At 37.9% G+C, this 18,447-nt stretch overlaps 1 protein-coding gene across 2 annotated transcripts in view; it reads left to right on the top strand.

Annotated features, from left to right (window-relative positions):
* The first annotated feature begins 425 nt into the window (after window positions 1-425).
* Window positions 426-18,447, top strand: part of LOC120518150 (hairy/enhancer-of-split related with YRPW motif-like protein) — a 46,156-nt gene continuing 28,134 nt past the window's right edge. The window contains exons 1-5 of one of the 2 annotated variants that reach the window (XM_039740778.1): window positions 426-971; window positions 1,881-1,947; window positions 2,949-3,032; window positions 3,234-3,315; window positions 6,189-8,449. In XM_039740778.1, coding sequence (XP_039596712.1) covers window positions 892-971; window positions 1,881-1,947; window positions 2,949-3,032; window positions 3,234-3,315; window positions 6,189-6,862 — 987 coding nt within the window. In that variant the 5' untranslated portion in view covers window positions 426-891 and the 3' untranslated portion in view covers window positions 6,863-8,449. Of the gene's footprint in view, window positions 972-1,880; window positions 1,948-2,948; window positions 3,033-3,233; window positions 3,316-6,188; window positions 8,450-18,447 lie in introns of those variants that run through there. The other variant, XM_039740779.1, reaches the window with a different exon arrangement.

The raw sequence follows: 18,447 nt of genomic DNA, 5'->3' as shown, positions 1-18,447 counted from the left end.
GGAGCCCTGGGAGAGTACCTCATTTCTTGTTCCTCTCAAAGCAAAGGGTCAATCTCAGTTACATAAGCCTCGTACACTGATCGTAAATGAGGACTTCATTTAAGCACCTAGGCAGGTTACACTGCTAGAATAATACAATTTAAGAATATCATAGTGTATAGGTATAAACATGATTAGAAATAAAATAGATAAAATGTTTAAAAATCAGAAAAATATTGAAGAAGGAAAAAAACCTCCTAGAAGGAAGACACAGTAGGTATCATTGAGAGAAAGATGTGAAAAGATTTGCAGAAGGCAAGGAAGCTAAATGACACTGGGAGGGCTGAGAAGGGGGAAGAAGGCACATGAGAGGGAGAGGGAGGGAGAGAGAGAGAAGGAGGGAGGGAGGGAGGAAAGGGAGGGAACATAGTGTGGGGGCTGTCAACCCCTCTAACTTCTCAAGGAGAGCTTGTGGCAGAATCTGCGGCTATTCAGTAATTTTTTCGGAGCACAAGCTGAAGTGACAGAGTGACCTGGGCTGAGAGACAGCAAGAGAGCGAGGGCTGCAAAGTTGCACAGTCTTGATTTCAACTCTATACAACGGCCAGAAAATTAGCAAAACTGAACCAAACCCAAATTACAATGATGGAAGGCTGTCAACTCTGGGATGCTGCCACAAGAAACAATACCTAGAAAGATTCTCAGACCAAAAACCAACCAAGAACAGCAAGGGGATTTCTTTGAACAACGTGCAAGAGGGAGTTTTTTTTTTTTTTAATTACACTGTGGTCCTCAGACATTTGGGGTATCCTTTTTCATTCTGATAAAAGTAACCAGGACATCTGGAGAAGTTCTATACTTGTGTTTGGGTCAGGAATTTAGTCTGTGAGTAAAAAGAGGCTCACTGCAAGTATGAAGAGACCACACGAATATAGCTCTTCTGAAACTGACCCAGAAGAGCTCATCGATGTGGGCCAGGAAGACAGTTACTGGTGAGGAGTAAATATTTTGTAGTAATATGTATAGTATTTTAAGCAAAGCTAACAATATGAGAAAAAATGAAATGATTATGGAAGATTTTTTTTTCTGAACAAGCCTGACAACTAACTATGATAATCCAGAGCAGAGCAAGAAAGGTGAAGTTGGCAGTATCTCCAGAGAAGCCTCCTTTTCTAATTTAAGGAGGCAAGTTGAGGAGAAAATTTTGATTTGCATACAATACAAAAATAGGCTTCCATCTGGGTTAAATTTAGCAGTAAATCGTTTAGTAATTGTAATTAATTCCTATTCATTTTGCATGGTGCTTTGAAGCATAGTGACTGTAGTGCTTAGGGTTCTATAATAGGCTCACGTTTATCTATTCATTGATTTTAGTGCAGTATTTAAGGATTTCAGATTTAACAAAATATTGATAGTAATGATTATGATGTGATATTTATTTAGGTTTCAATAATTAATATACTACTGAATCAAGCAATTTTATATAAAGGATTTCAAGTGGAGCAGAGCAATGCTGAAAGCAGCTAAAAAAACATGTCCACATCTCAGATAATTTTATTAAATTCTTTTAGTAGTATACCTGTAAATATATAAGTGATTTATGGCTAGTAACATGGATGTGAACAGGTGGATGGCAGTGCTTTCATAAACAAGCAACATACAATTGGATTAAAACCTTACTTAAAGTATGGACTTTATTCTTAAATGACTATCATACATTGAGTAAAAAGAAGGAAAATGCTTAGGATAAATAGAACTTGCATAAATAAAACAAAACTGTTTAATTATTTTTAATTTAGTTTATTTTTTTTTTACCTTTGCTTTGCTATTTTACCAGCAGTTTGTCCTTGTCATATACACTTCCTCACTATTTCCTTTTGTCTTTTTTTGCATTCTTGTAGCCCTGTGACTGGCTCTATATCTCCAACCACAACATCCCAGGTTTTGGCTCGAAAGAAGCGCAGAGGGGTGAGTACCACCTGCTTAGCAATAAGAAAACCGTCTAGCCTTCTAAACACTGAAACAGTGTGCTGGTACACAGTAAAGCCTCTGTGATGATGAAGAAGCAATCACAAGAAGACATTTTATGCATTAGGGTGTACAAGTTCTAAAAGCAACCAAACAAAAGAATTAAATTAAAACTGCTTTATGAATCAATTTGATAAAAATTACTTTACAATAAGTTATGTGGTATTGGTGAATGTGGCACAATTGTGCTGGTTAATGCTGGTTTTGAATTCAAATCACAGTCACTTTCTGTGTGACGGCTGCATGTTCTTCCTTTCTATGTGGAATTTACTCAAAAACATACAGGCTAGTTTAACCGGTTATTTAAAACTCCCTCTGTATGAATACATATTTGAACTTTGCAGTTGCTGCCATCCATCTCGAACTGATTCCTGCCTTTTACCCTAAAATGGATTAAAGGGCTCGATTATGCAGGACTGGATTACAAATATAGACATCTTATTCTTTATTACTCGTTGTTCTAATTAACATTCATGCACTATTATTTCAAAAGTGAGAGCCAAGCTTCGTAAAAATTCAAATTAGCTTCACTGATTATTTAAAATATTGAGGCTGTTCATAGACATCTGCACTTATTTTCCTGCAATAAAATGGAAAAAAGAAGTGGATAGGACTGGCAAGCGTTGTTGGGCTGAATGTCCTGTTCTGGTCTAGATTGTTCTAATGAAGTTCAAACAAGTAATTATGCAGAATTCAATTGAATTATTGATCGTGCAATTAATAAGATAGCTATCTCATAGATGTAGTGCATTTAACATCTATCTATCTATCTATCTATCTATCTATCTATCTATCTATCTATCTATCTATCTGTTTGTCTGTCTGTCTGTGTCCCTTGGCTGTTATTTAATTTCAGACAGAGAGCATGCTTGTCTTTCCTTCATACAATGTTAAGGCTTTGCATAGACCCAAATGAGTGATCTAGCTTTATCACTTTTCAGATTATAGAGAAGAGAAGGAGGGATCGAATCAATCACAGCTTGTCCGAACTGAGACGCTTAGTGCCTAGTGCTTTTGAGAAACAGGTAAGCTTAATTCCTGAGCATTGATTTTTTTTTTTTGAAATTCTTGACACCACAGCCCGAGTGACTTTGTGAGGAACAGTCACAGTATCATATTTAGTTAATTGCTATATTTTTCAGTGTTTTGCGATATCATATTTTACATTAGTATTGGATACCTGTATCCCAATAAGGTAATACATCTTTATTATGTTTCAATTACAGGGCTCTTCCAAGTTAGAGAAAGCAGAGATTCTTCAAATGACTGTTGACCATTTGAAGCTGCTACATGCAATGGGAGGCAAAGGTATTTTCAGTAATATGTCTCAAAAACTGATGAATCACTACTTATGTTTTGTGATTTGATTTTATTGTTGACACTAGCACCAACACAAGTGCTTATTTATTTGGGGTGACCTTGGCAGTGTGATTAGCACTGCTTTCTCACAGCCTCAGTAACCTTGCTTTGTCAGTCTGGAGATTGCATAGCCTCCTTCTTTATGTCCACATTAGTTTTCTAGGGATGCTATGATGTACTCCTACATCCTAAAAACATTCATGTTAACTTGAGTGGTGATTTTATGTTAGCTAGGTTTGCATGAATGCCTGTGTGAGCGTGAGATGGGCAGAGTTCGCTCCTTCACTGCACCCCACATTCCCAAATAAGCTTCTGCCTCCCAAAATCCTGTAGTTAATTAAAAAAAGATCAAAAATGGGTGGATTAGTATAATGGATACTGTGTAAAATTTAGTTTGGCGACACAGAATTTAATCATGTTTAAGAATGAGCAAACTAATGTAACCGTGGCTGTGCTTCAGTACTACTCTTAATGTAATGAAAATGATTTTTTAAGGATTGTTCGTTTCTGTTGTTAGTGTATCAGGCAATTTTTTTCTCATCAAAATATGCTTAGCATGGAGTAATGCTATTAGATTAAAAAGAAAACTTGTGCATTATAACATAACATGTATTGGCTCTAAACTTCATAGAAATAAGAATAACTTGGTAGAAACACAGGCACAGAAAACATAAGCAAAATTCACACTACAAGAACTGCAGCAAGGTCCACAACCAGTTGCTTTATTTTATATGGAACTTTTCAGAGTTAATAATATCACACTGTTTAGAATCCAATCAGTAACCAGTATTAGGGTGCTACCTAATCAAATACTAAAGGGTCTTGGCAACTCTCTGTTAAAGCAAATGATTACTTAATGGCGATATTGAAACAATAAAAGTATTGCCTGACACACTGAAATATCCAATTATTTATGCATATTTAGAAAGAAAAAGTCCTTAAAGAATTTTACATAAATATTTGTGCAAATGCTCATGTATGAAGTGTTTAACTGTATATAAAAAAAATTTCAGTACAGTTGCCTGTGGGGAAAAAGTTTTCAGACTGCTTTGAAAATGCATTTGGCGACTTTGAAATAATTATGCAAACACATGTGCTTTTTATGTCTAAGAATGGGACAACTGGTTTATTGAAAACACTCCAATGGATAATATGGTCTATACTTTGTAAGATGAAAGGGAGTGTGAGAGAGAAAAAGAAAGCTGCGTCTTAAAGTGTGTCAAGCGGGCAACATATTCAAATTAAAAAGTTATCCCTAGAGGGGCTGTTATTGCAGACCGCTGTCAGAATCTCTTAACAGAAAGCAAATCTACAAAAATCACCAAAGACTTTTGTAAGATGGCTGCATGTCTTTAAAAATAATTGGCAGGTCAAGAAGCAATAAGAGAAAAAAAGGCAGTTAAAAAGAATCTTTATTATCAAAGACAGCCTGCACTTATGATGAAGAAAAGATTTAAAATAATTTAATTCTAAAAATATTCAGTTTATTTCATTTTAGCAAATTTCACCTTTTAAAGTGGCTTTGCAGATCATTATGTACCCCACTGTGCTATCTGTTTATGTCATTCATGTTGTCGCCGTAGGTTTTAGTATACTGGTAAGTTTCATCAGACATGTTTCTGACCTCTCTGTCATGCAGCACATTAACAAATCTACATTTACACAGCAAAATGTCTACTTGAAGTTTTCAGTCTTAGACTAAATATTATGTATATCCATTTATTCCCATAGACCAAATAATTACCATTAAGTTTGTATCTAATCTAATTTAGTGTGTGTTTATTAACCTGCACACTGCAATGCTTTGGAATCCCAACCAAACTGATTTTTATTCCTATCGGGATAGGATCTGGCTTCCCTGCATCCCTGAATAAGATCTTATATTGAATGAATGAACACACGGAGTATAGGTCTAGTATGGGGAAATTAAGGTTAACCTATAATTACTTGGCTGGCTGCACAATAAGCAAGTAATGTTCTCGGCGGCATTTGTTTAGATTTTCAGATGAATGGAGGTAGAAAATGCCACGTAACTCTAATTGTGGCAGAGAATGCCATCGTCTTGTAAACTTTTGGTTTACTAGAGGAATTAGGCCAACTGATCATTCAAAAAATGGTAAGCCACAAAGTACAATTAATTATGACTTTGCTATTTCCCACTTCCTTTTACTGCCTTTTTTATCTCACAAACTACCCATTTTCCCCTCCATCAATCAAAATTCCAAGCATATAAGAATACTCAAGAGATTTATGCTGGCATCTGTCATCTTTTTTTTTTTTTTGCAGCCTACAGTGTCAAAAATATAAAATAAGATTGAGTTTGCAAATAATTGACATTAAATTTGATTTGGATGCTGACCCAGTGATTAACCCTGGGCCAAACATGTGGGTGTAGAATTGTTTGAAAACATATTAGCGTTAAGAGCTTAAATTACCTCATTTTCGGTCTAAACAAGTGTTTTTGTGTTTTGTTGAATGGGCATTTTCATGAGAACAGCACCCTGTTCTGATTCTCAGAGGAAGAGCAAACAAACATATAAAGCTTACAGGGAGCCTTACCAGGCAATGGGAGGGAAACAGGAAAATAGAAATGGGGGGGAGGAGAAACGGGAAAGGGATCGGCAAATACAAGCAAAACACTGAGAGTGAAGTTTTAAAGAGGAGATAAAACAAGAACAGTTAACAATCTGTTGTGGCTTGAAGTTTGGTTACTTTTTATATATTCATGAGACACCAAATTCCCTAAAGCGATTCTCTTATCTCAGCTTTACCCTGACTGGTACAGGCATTCACTGACTGACCACATTGTTCTCATCTGCCAGGTTACTTTGATGTTCGGGCTCTAGCTGTGGACTACAGAACTCTGGGTTTCCGAGAGTGCATGGGAGAAGTTGCTCGCTACCTGAGCTCACTGGAAGGTCTGGACAATACAGATCCCATTGGTGCACGTCTGGTATCACACCTCAACCACTGTGCAAGTGAAATGGATCCCTTAATACACAGTCCTGCTTCTTTGACCTTTCCACCCTGGCCATGGGGCTTCCCTCAACTGTCCAATCCATTCCCTCGAACAGTTGGTGAGATAAGGAGAGAAATAGCAGCACCTGGTCCAGCCCTTCTCACCCCCTCGACTGTAACCTTTCAGTCGCCTTCCATTCGAAGTGCTCCAGTTGGCTGTTTGTCAAACAGTCCTCCAGCCATTGTGATGTCTGCTTTAGGTTCACCCACTGTTCGAAGAGTCATCCCAACAGCTGCAAGTCCAAGTACTAGACTCACTCAAGCAGGCAACAGCTTGAATGCAATGCCATCGGCAGAACAACATGTAACCTCATCATTACTGAACACCCCTGCTGCCCGTGATTCTGGCACACAGTCCTTCAGGCCCTTCACTAGCTTTCCTTCACCTGCCTCAAGCGCCTCTTCTGCTCAGTTAACTAATTCACTTAGCACAGGTAAAGGCAGTCGACTGTGGGTGACGGAAATTGGAGTTTTCTGAATCTGAAACTGTTGAAGCAAGGTGGAGTGAGAGACTGGATCATGTGGAAGATTAAAAAAAAACACTCAAAGATTTTAGGCAACTATGGTCAACATGTTTTGTTTGTTGTATTTTCCATAAATGCTTCAACGGTTTGTCTAGGAGCTGCGTAAAGAAAAGTGAATGTTGGAAAATCCTCTCACACCCATTCCAGCTTGTTTCAGTGAGTGTGTTAGAAAAAGAGTGAAAGATGTGTTTAAGAGTAAATTAGAAATGGGCATACACTCTGTAACCACTTTGTGAGGCACGACAGTTGCTAAGCATGAAGTGCATATGCATTGCCTGTCTGAGTTCAAAAAACAAAAGCAGATTATAGGGAGAAAAAACAACTCCAGTACAAAACACTTTATATTATAAACTCTTTCCTAACAAAAACAAAATTAATAATTGCCATTGTGTCTGCCTAAGTATTGTTTTGTACAGGCGGATTTCACATTGAAGCCCAGTCAAAAGAAAAGAAAGGGATTTCTAGCTTCTAAGCTTTTCCAAACCAATGAAAGCTGTATTTTTATGGCCTAAACATTTGACTTAAATATCAGGAAGAAAAATGTCAGATGAGGTCTCCTTACTTGCATGGCTTATTTCAAAATATGAACGTTTCTGTTAAAAAACAACATTTTTAAATGTAATCATGTTGAGTGTTTGTTATTTTACTTCTCAATCATTTGGCCAAATTACATTGAAAATCACATTGACAAAATGGGATTAATTAGTTTGTCTTTTACAGTGGCATGAAACGATTTTATGCATATTATCCAGTTTTGATCCACCAAACATTTTATAATTTTTTTTTTTATTAAATGAGCATACAACAGAAACTCACCTTGCACTGGAGGATTCACACACATATACTGGCTCCTGTTGAGAGATGTTAATCTAGCTAAAGTGTGGAAAAAGTGAGGAGGCTGGAGCCCTTAAATTCACAAATGTCATTCATCTACCCATCCATCCAAATTTTGAACCTACTAAAATCAGTTCAGGACTGCGTGGACCATATCTTATCCTATTCCAGCTTGCTTCGGGTGCAAACCACATGTAGGTTTAACTCCAGTGTAATGTGCTCTTGCACACAGACTCCCAGTTATGCCAGACCCGTTAACTTTAACATTCTTTAGGAGAAGAGCAGAATATCCTGAAAACCAACACTGGAAGTGGCATGAATAGCTTGCAGGACAGAATTACTAATACAGTGCCAAAAAATAAACAACAATATATTCATTAAATAATGCAAGTTCATGTTCAATTTAAAAAAGATGATGAATCCCTTATCAACCAGCTGCTGATAAAATACCTTACTGGCTACTCGCTTGAATACACACTCTTTGTTTGCAGACACTTGGTAATCTGGAAATTTGTTTGCTATGATAAAAGACCATTTCTAAGTTAAAGATACAAAATGTGAATGTGTGGCTTAAGCCTTAATACGACTTGTGTATTTCCAGACATGAATGTATGAGTGCAGTTGTATTATTCAATTCAAACTATTTTTGCTCTGTTCTGGACAGTTTTATTCAATATAATAAAGGTAATTTCTTTATAAAAAATGAATGAAGTTTCATGTTGAATGTTCTATACTTGAGTTCAAACTGAAATAAGCTATTTACTTTGTCAAATAAATGGCAAAGTGATGTAATTGCTGGCTCAGAGGTACAGAGTCCTGAGCTTGAATGCCTGGTGTATTAGTGGTGCTTGTACATTCTCTCTGTATCTCCAGGAGTTCCCCTCTGCACGGTTCAGTTTTCATCTGGAGACGGTCATGTTATGTTATTTGGAGAGGGGTGTGTAGATAAGTGAGGGGGGCTCTGAGACAGACCAGTGATCCATCCTGGACTGGTTACTGCCTTCCACCCAGAGTTGTTGGCAGAGTTTGTGGCCTACCCACGACCTTGAATTGGCTTAAGCAGATTTGAGAATGTTATGTTATTTTCCCAAATGTATCACGTACAATGTGAAAAGAGCGAACTTACTGAAAGGCACATTTAGGAAGTTATTGGGGCATTACAAATGATCTCATCATTATAAGGACTATGTGTTGAATGAATAGATTGGCACAAAGACAATCAGCTAACAATTTTTTTTTTTTTAATGAAAGGCCATGCCAGTATTTCTTTTTTTGGGAAACAATCATACTTTATATTTAAATAACCCTTATTTTCAGACAAACTTTTCAATGTAACTGCTTTCCACTAATTAATTATATTTTTTAATCTGTGCTCATTCATTCATTCGATAAACCCACTTAGAGCAATATAACTGTAGGCTCATGGGCAGTCAGTGTCTTTCCTGGTGGAATCAGGCACAAATCTCCATTAATTGGACTCCAGGCCATTACAGAAAATCTCTATGCACTCACCCACATGCACTCTAAATGGACTTGTTAGGAAGTAATGTGTTAGTCAGTGTAACATGCTGTCTTTGAGATGTAGGAGGAAGCCAGAAAAGGTAAAAATCCAAATGTGCCAACTCCACACAGTGAGCAAGTTGGAATTTGAATGTACGTCCCTGATCAAATGACAGGGTTAACACAAAACTTACCATAAAGTTATTCAACTTTATTAGTGAAGGCATAAATGATGTGGCCATTAGAGGTGGCATTCAAGCCATCCGTGCACTCAAATAATGCCAAAGAAGTAGAAAACAGTTTGTTTTTTAACAAAAATGATGAGCAAAAGGGCACATATGACACAAAATACCAGGACAAATACAATCCTATGCTACACTGGCCAGTACATTGGCTTCCTCCCACAAGCCAAACACATGCAGGTTAGGTGAACTGCTAATGTTAAACTAGCCTCTGATGTGATCCTGAGATGGACTGGCTACACTGGTACAGTGCTCTCATTATTTATACAGGGGGGCTGATTCATTTGCCTACTCTCAGTACCTTTCTCTCTGTTGTCCTCCTGCTCTCAGTTTCCACCTTTCCATCACTACACCTCTGGCTTCTCCTCTCATCTTGTTGTCAGTCCAGTTCTTCTCAATGACACATCTCCTGACTCCAAGCTGTCTGAAAGGTTCTTGTTAGCATTGGCCATATATTATTTCCCTTCACATCCCAGTAATACCTTCCGGGACCAGAAGTGATATCTTAAGCCCCTGCTGGCAGCCTCTTAAATCTCCTTCTAGAAGCCCAAAGTGCATTTGCAATTTTGAGCCTAATTATTATCTTAAAGTGTCAGGTGGCCCCCAGAGAGCCTGACCACTATGATGGCTAAACAGAAGCTACATTTAAGATTAAAGGCATCCCTGCTGCCACCTATTTAAATGAGGCATCCCTCACCACAGTAGTGCCTAACCTGTTGTCTTCTAAAGCCACCCATAGCATCCTTTTTTAACAGAGAGCCAGCCACCTCCCTCAATACTGTGCTGACTGACTTGATGCCACTAGGAAAATACCTCCTCAGTGCCACCAGCAAGGCCATAAGAGTCACCAAGCCAGTGTACACTTTACGAGGTCTTCTTGAAGCCCTATGTCAGTCCTGAACTATACCATAGTAACTGTTCTGCATCACATTGTCATAAAAATGAAAGTGGACAAAACTGCTGTTGGTCCTGTCACCAGAATTAAGCTCATCTTGCCTGGGACCACACATTCCACATGCCAGTTTTCTCTTAAAGGGGTGAACAACAGAACCAAAGTAGGCATGGAATACTCCCAAGAATTCCAAGACCTTTCCTGAGACTCTCGTGTGAGCAGCACTCGCTCTAGTTTGAGAGTTTTTCAAGAAGCTGGCATTTTTTGGCTCAGAAAACAAAGCTAGAACCACAACTTCCAGGAATGAGAACCACAATTGCACAAGGCAGCTGAGTTTCTCACAGGGCGGGGCCAACCATACTGCCAACTCCTTGGCTAGACTGGAGCCAGAGACTGAGATGTCTGTCTCACGAAGTGGCATGCGAGGACTGTGAGTGTTTGCTTTCTTCCTCAACAGAAACTGAAAATCTATTTATACTTACATGAGGAATGCTGTTAAAAACAAGAAAAAGTAAACTTTTGTAACTTGTACTGAAATGTAACATGCACAGACTGACGTACTGTAAATGCGCTGCAAAAATGTTTTTCAAAAGTTAACAGTTAAATGGTATACAAGTAGATTTGGTCATTTATTATGTATCAGGCAAAAAGGAATTTCCCCCCATGGATTACTTAAGTATATCAAATCAAAATCAAAAATTAGGCTGGCAGCTTTACCAAAGATGACTTACCAGATCAGAACTGTCCACATATGTTTTCTTATAATTGGAGTGCAGACGGGTTAAATTATTTGCTTAGGTTCACACAATGATTCAGATGTGGGACTAATCCAGCTCACTTGTGGTTTAATATCCAGTGCCTTAATTGCTATGCCACCCTGCATGCATTTACTTTATAAGCCTGTGCTCACCTATTCAAAACTTTGGTGTGACTTAGTCTGCAACGATGGGCGTAAAGTTGGTTTGTAATCTGTAGCATCAGGCAAATTTATACTGGCAAATTTTACAGCACCGTTTCCAATTTGAGAGATATTTATAAACACTATCCTTAATAAATTAAGCTTTCTGAAGCTCTGCAAATTTTTATGTTGCCTCAATATCTTTAAGTGATTATTCATAATAAATTAAATTTCTTTGTTCTCTAGGTGGATCACAGATTGATGTCTAAATTTCTATGAATATGAGATATTGGGGTCTGGGTCTTTCATTCATTGTAATGTAATCTATAAAATCAATACAATTAGGAAATAATTACTGCACTCTAAATAAAAGCCTTTGAAAATGTATAGAAATTTAAATCAATACAATCTATACAGAATTTCTAATACTAAGGCAACATAGTTGCTTGTATTCACGACACTAATAGTTGCAAAATCTTTATTTAAAATCTTGAAATACTTTTTCAGGTAGATTTCCTGATTTTTCACTTACGCTAACAGTTCACCTTTGTCCCACAATGTGTGTGCCCATTTTTAAGTTTTTCATACTGTGTACACAAGCATGGGTTTGTTCTTCTTTGTTGTAGTTTGTTCAAATGTGTCCTTCTTCTTAAAGTAAGTGAGGTGTAAATCACACATTAGACTTATATAAAAGAAACACCTCTGTGTGTGTGTGTGTGTGTGTGTGTGGAACAGTCCTCTCTGCTTATCCTCAACCACCGCCCCTAGATGGCGCATGCATGCGCTTTAAATTTTTTCCACGCTTGCATGCACCTTGCTTCTCACTACGAAAGATGTGCGAGCGTGTGCGTGTGTGTGTATGGAGCAGTCCAATCTGCTCACGCTCAACTACAGCCACGGGAGTTGGTGTGAAGCTTATACAAATGTGACTTGTATTTGGTGAAATGGTGCATGCATGCACCTCACTTCTCATTCAACCCAAAGAAACAAACTCAGCTTTGCGGTACATGCGTGTTGAATGTTCACACAATGAGCTAACGTACTTTTTCCTGAGACAGGTTCCAGGCTGTCCTCCTCAATTTGTGCTCAGCTGCACTCGACTACACGTCCGTCTCGGACGAGATGGACCTGTCCCGGCTGACTTAGCTGACGCATCTTCGGGTTGTTTTTTGTCCTGAAGACCAGACTAGTATAGTATATTTTCTGTTGCCATTGTATAATGCAGGAACATTTTCTCCATAGTTAGATTAGATTAGATAAACTAAATTAATCCACTGGGGAAATCCAAATGCTTATAGCAGCAGAAACATAAAATCGAGGATGCAGACTCATAGGACAAATAATACAGCCTATCAATCAATAAAAGTAAATCTACTATATTGTTCAGATATTTCAAAATTAATTTAACGAGTACATTGGGAGGAAGCATTGAATTGCCTGATAGCTGTGGGCAGTTATTATTTAACACAGTATGGGGTGTTCTAAAAAACGTGAACACACAATTAATTAAACTGAGCAGTAACATTTTGTCTTCATCTTTTGTATTTGAACCATACGTCTATTCAAATAACACTATTAGTACATTATTAGCACACTGTTCATGAAACAAAACCATAAACACTGCACAACTGAATCATGAAACTGAAATTGCCTCTTGCTCTCTTTCAGTGCCAGTAATACAAAAAAAATTATCAGTAATTATTATAAATAACGCATAAACTTTTGTAGACATTTTGAACAACTTCAGTGCTGTATAGTAATGTCGTTACTATACAATATTTAAGTATGTTTGAGGAAATTTCTGCTTTACTTAAGTGTAAACTTTTCTTTGTACTTTTCACTTCACTAGGTTTTCAAATGCAAATGGCTACTTTTATGCCAATTTATTTTGCTGGATAGATTGGTGACCACAATAATACACCAGAAAACAAAAGGGCTACACAGTTACACACACTTCTTTGCTCATTCAGTTACCTTAAATACTGGCTTCTGCTTCTTTAGGTATAAGCTACTCTAGGAAAATTTGCATATATGAAGAATCTGATACAATTTTCAAATGAGCACTGCTGGCACTAACACCTAGTCATCCATACAGTTGTTCTAAGACGATTTTTATGTGACCCTCAAACAAGGTGATGTTCTGTCAGTGAAATGGTACCTAAAATTTTGACCAAAAATTTGCTCATAAAAAAGCGAAACAATATGAATGACAATAATCGTAGTCAAGCGAACAAGATGCTCAAAACCGAACGTACACACGAGAAAAGAGCTTGAAGATAAACTTTGAATACTTCAGAGATTTGCTATCCGCAGATCAGATAAGAATTTGCACTCATAGCCATCCTTTTATCCTGTCGCATTGAATTAACATGGGTCCCGACCACAGAGACTAAACCCCAGCAAGGCTAACCTAACAATGGAAATAAACAAATGCAGCCATTGAGGACCCACAGTCATACCAAATCATGACAGGCAGGGCTGGATGTTTAGGGCAGGGCTGCATGGTGGAGATCCAAGTGTTGATTATTTCGACAGCTGATACCGCTGTGCCCATTAACCATCCTCACTATGGATAAGCCAAACAGGGTGTGTTAATCTGCAGGCTGCAGTGAGGTGTACTGGAGCACTCATGTGTTGTGGTTCACTTACATAGTTGTATGTTTGCTCACATGATACTAGACATTATGATTCCAAAGCAGATCATGAACTAATTGGAAAAGACCAAGAAAAACGGAAAGGTTATTTCTTTGAATGAGAAATTAGAACTGATAATGTTTAGTTAAAGTGCTTTCTTAGACATTATTAGGGTTTGTTTCAATGACTCTTAAACCAATCCTGTCAATTTTCATCTAGTTTGTTTTTTTTTTTTAAATGGGAGTTGTTTTTGGGGCCAGGGAACTCCATATGTTTTCCAATTAAATAAACTGTAATTAGGTGTTTGCGATACAAAAATGTATTTTACAAAGGGGCTTTCAGGAACAGGTTAGCTACTTCTTAAAGCAAGGGAATGCTATTTGCTTCTGCTATTAGCACCCTTTCCATTGAATTAAGATATAGTCATGAAGATGTCCGCTCATGCTGAATGTCACTGCTTCATTTTGCAGTTACTTGGCTCATGCTTTAGTGACTGTAATAGAAATATCATGCAAAAAAAAGGTAGTCTGAATTGTCTCAGATTTGTAGGAACTTTTTTTTTGACAACTGGGGACAGCATGGGGGTACAGTGGTAGCGCTGCTGCTTCACAACAAATAGACGAGAGCTCAAATCCCATGTGCTCCCTGCATACTCACTGCATGTTCTCCCCTTGTCCTCAAGGGTTTCCTCTGGGTTCTCTGGCTTCCTCCCACAATCCAAACACATGCAGGTTAGATACAGTACAACAACAACAACATTTATTTATATAGCACATTTTCATACAAAAAGTAGCTCAAAGTACTTTACATAATGAAGAAAATAAAAATAAAAGACAAAATAAGAAATTAAAATAAGACAACATTAGTTAACATAGGAAAGGAGTAAGGGCCGATGGCCAGGGTGGACAGAAAAAACAGAAAAAAAACACCAGACGGCTGGAGAAAAAAAAATAAAATCTGCAGAGGTTCCAGGCCACAGGACTGCCCAGTCCCCTCTGGGCATTCTACCTAACATAAATGAAATAGTCCTCTTTGTAGTTAGGGCTCTCACGGAGTCACTTGATGTTGATGGTCATACAGACATCTGGGTTTTAATCCATCCATCATTGTTGGAACATCACGGTGCTTTGAGTAGATGCCACCAAAAGGATACCGGAAAAGGATACAGAAGAGAGAGTAGAGGTTAGTACAGATTTTAGAGCCACCATGAATAGTTATTATAATGAGTTGGATATACAGAGTATCAGGATTTTGATTACAGTGAAGTTATGAGAAGGCCATGTTAAAATAATGCGTTTTTAGCAGTTTTTTCAAGTGCTCTACTGTATTAGCCTGGCGAATTCCTATTGGCAGGCTATTCCAGATTTTAGGTGCATAACATCAGAAGGCCGCCTCACCACTTTTAAGTTTTGTTCTTGGAATTCTAAGGAGACACTCATTTGAGGATCCGATGTTACAATTTGGAATATAAGATGTCAGACATTTCGATATTTAAAATGGGGCGAGATTATTTAAGGTGTTATAAACCATAAGCAGAATTTTAAAGTCAATTCTGAATGACACAGGTAACCAGTATAGTGACATCAAAACTGGAGAAATGTGCTCGGATTTTCTTTTCCTAGTTAGGATTCTAGCAGCTGCATTCTGCACTAGTTGCAAACGATTTATGTCTTTTTTGGGTAGTCCTGAGAGGGGTGCATTACAGTAATCTAGTCGACTGAAAACAAACGCGTGAACTAATTTCTCAGCAACTTTCACTGATATAAGAGGTCTAACTTTAGCTATGTTTCTTAAGTGAAAAAATGCTGTCCTAGTGATCTGATTAATATGCGATTTAAAATTCAGATTACAGTCAACAATTACCCCTTAGCTTTTTACTTCCGTCTTGACTTTTAATTCTAATGTATCCAGTTTATTTCTAATAGCCTCATTGTATCCATTATTGCCAATCAATAAGATGTCAGTTTTCTCTTTATTTAACTTGAGAAAGTTACTATTCATCCATTCTGAGATACAAGTCAGACATTGTGCTAGTGAATCAAGAGAATCGGTGTCATCAGGTTCTATTGATAAGTACAGCTGTGTGTCATCAGCATAGCTGTGCCCTGAGATAATCTGACCTAACAGAAGCATGTAGATTGAGAAGAGCAGCGGACCCAGGATAGAGCCTTGTGGAACACCATATTGGATATCATGTGTCTTTGAGATGTGATTACCACAACTCACAAAGAATTTTCTCCCTGCCATGTAGGATTCAAACCAATTTAAGACACTGCCAGAGAGGCCCACCCATTGACTAAGGCGATTTCTAAGAATATTATGATCAATGGTGTCAAATGCAACACTCAGATCTAAGAGGATGAGAACAGATAAATGGCCTCTGTCTGCATTCACTCGCAAATCATTTACTACTTTAACGAGTGCAGTTTCTGTGCTGTGATTTGTTCTAAAACCCGACTGAAATTTATCAAGAATAGCATGTTTATTTAGGTGATCATTTAGCTCCATAATGACTGCCTTCTCCAGAATTTTGCTTAAGAAAGGCAGGTTAGAGATGGGTCTAAAATTTTCAAGAGCCGAGGGGTTGAGATTATGTTTCTTAAGTAGGGGTTTAACTACAGCAGTCTTAAGACAGTCTGGGAAGACCCCCGTATCTAATGAAGAATTTACTATGTCAAGAACATTATCAATTAGCACGCTCGAGATGAACTGGTGATGTTAAACTGGCCTCTGATGTTTGTGTGTTCATCCTGACTTGGGCTGGTCCAAGTCCAGGGCTTGTGCCTGATGCTTGCTGAGATAGGTGGTTTCACCTTTCCTGCTCTGGATTAATAGGTATTAAAAATGGATTGATATTGAATGGAGGGAAATCCCACATTTATTGTACTTTAAGTACTATAAATATCAGACATTTTATAACTATTTAAGTAGGCAAAAATTAGCAAATTTTATTTTTATTTAAGTAACTTTTCCAAAAGGTACTCAACTTTTAATCATGTATGGCTGTTGAGTGCTTTGTGCATCACTGAACAATTTAGACTTTAACTGCAACTACCGGTTTACAACTGTGTCTCTATTGTTATGAGCTTTTATTAAAATCCAGTATATGTGTACACTTTTTGGAACACTTTGATACACAGTCATGTTGTCACCTACATGCACCACATAGATTTTAACTACCAGTACCACCAGACTACATAATAAAATATTCTCAAACCTGCCAGATCCAGATCAGGTCACAGTGAGCCTTAGCCTGTTAATCACAAAATATGTATTTAAAAAATATACAGGGAATTATTCAAAAAGTATAAATGTTTATCTTTCTTGCATGGACTGGTGTTGCATACAGCAGTGACAGAAGAGTATCTCAGCCTTGACACACATTCATCACTGTCTCTGTCTCCATGTTCTTCTTACTTCCCCCAATCCTCCTAGGCCTGTCAACACTGCTTAATGACCTTCAGTTCATCTTTCCCTGGGAGGGGGTGGCCATTTCTTTGCCTTTCAATGGATTAATCCCTTGTAAAACCTAGAGTTACTTTCATGGTCAAGTTTCACCTTAAAAAGCCCAAGGCCAGGCTATGCAGCCTCCTTGTGGCTGACAAGGACATTGCATCCATACTTCCTAAAATAAAAGAGTCATATAACAACTGTGTGTCCATAGCTCAGACTTTATGTACTCATGGTAGTAGTAGTATTAGTAGTAGTACAAAATACAATGGCTTCCTAACAGGGCTACTGATGAGTAAGGGATCCCACTGAAATTGGGGGCTGCATGTTTCCTTGACCTGAGTCACAAAACACTTTGTAGTACGAACAAATGTTGTGAAAGCACTCCTTCTCTTCCTCCTTCTTCTCCTTTTCCTCTTCCTCCTTCTCCTTCTCCCATGTACTAACCCAATATTTTCCTCTGCTGACCCACCTTTTAACTTGACACCCATCATCTTGTCTAAGTCCTGGGGCCTCATGCATAACGCTGTGCGTAGAAATCATACTATAACATGGTGTATAGTCAAAAGCAGAAATGTGCTTATGCACAAAAAAATCCAGATGCATAAAACTATGTGAACGCCAACTTCCACGTTCTTCCACTACATAAATCCCGGTCAGCATGAAAAGTATTGCACTTGCATGCGCCTTCTGCCCCACCCCAACTCCTCCCCTGCAAATCAACATAAATAGCCCTTAAGCTCGGTGTTCTGTGAAAACGCAATGGCAAAAGCATGGGGGGATATAAAAGAATTTCAGCGAATACCAAGTGGAGGAAAGGAAAAATGTACTATTTGTTGGTTTAAACAGTGGTATAAACAACAAAAGGTGGTTGATCGAGTGATATAGAGTGTCGCAGAAACTGGAAAGCTTAAGTTCACAAAGTCTCACAGTGCCCGAAATAAAAAAAAGTTGTCAGATATCAAAGTTGGTATGAAAAGGCGAGTCGTAGCCCACCGTCTGAGTGTCATATGAAAGCTTATTAGGTGCAGAGAAAAAAAAATAAGCACACAGTGGGAACAAAGCACAAAATGTCAACTTAAATAAAGA

Source organism: Polypterus senegalus, chromosome 17, assembly GCF_016835505.1.
Source record: "Polypterus senegalus isolate Bchr_013 chromosome 17, ASM1683550v1, whole genome shotgun sequence".
Taxonomy (NCBI): Eukaryota; Metazoa; Chordata; class Cladistia; order Polypteriformes; family Polypteridae; genus Polypterus; species Polypterus senegalus.
This window is presented reverse-complemented; position numbering and strand designations above follow the sequence as displayed.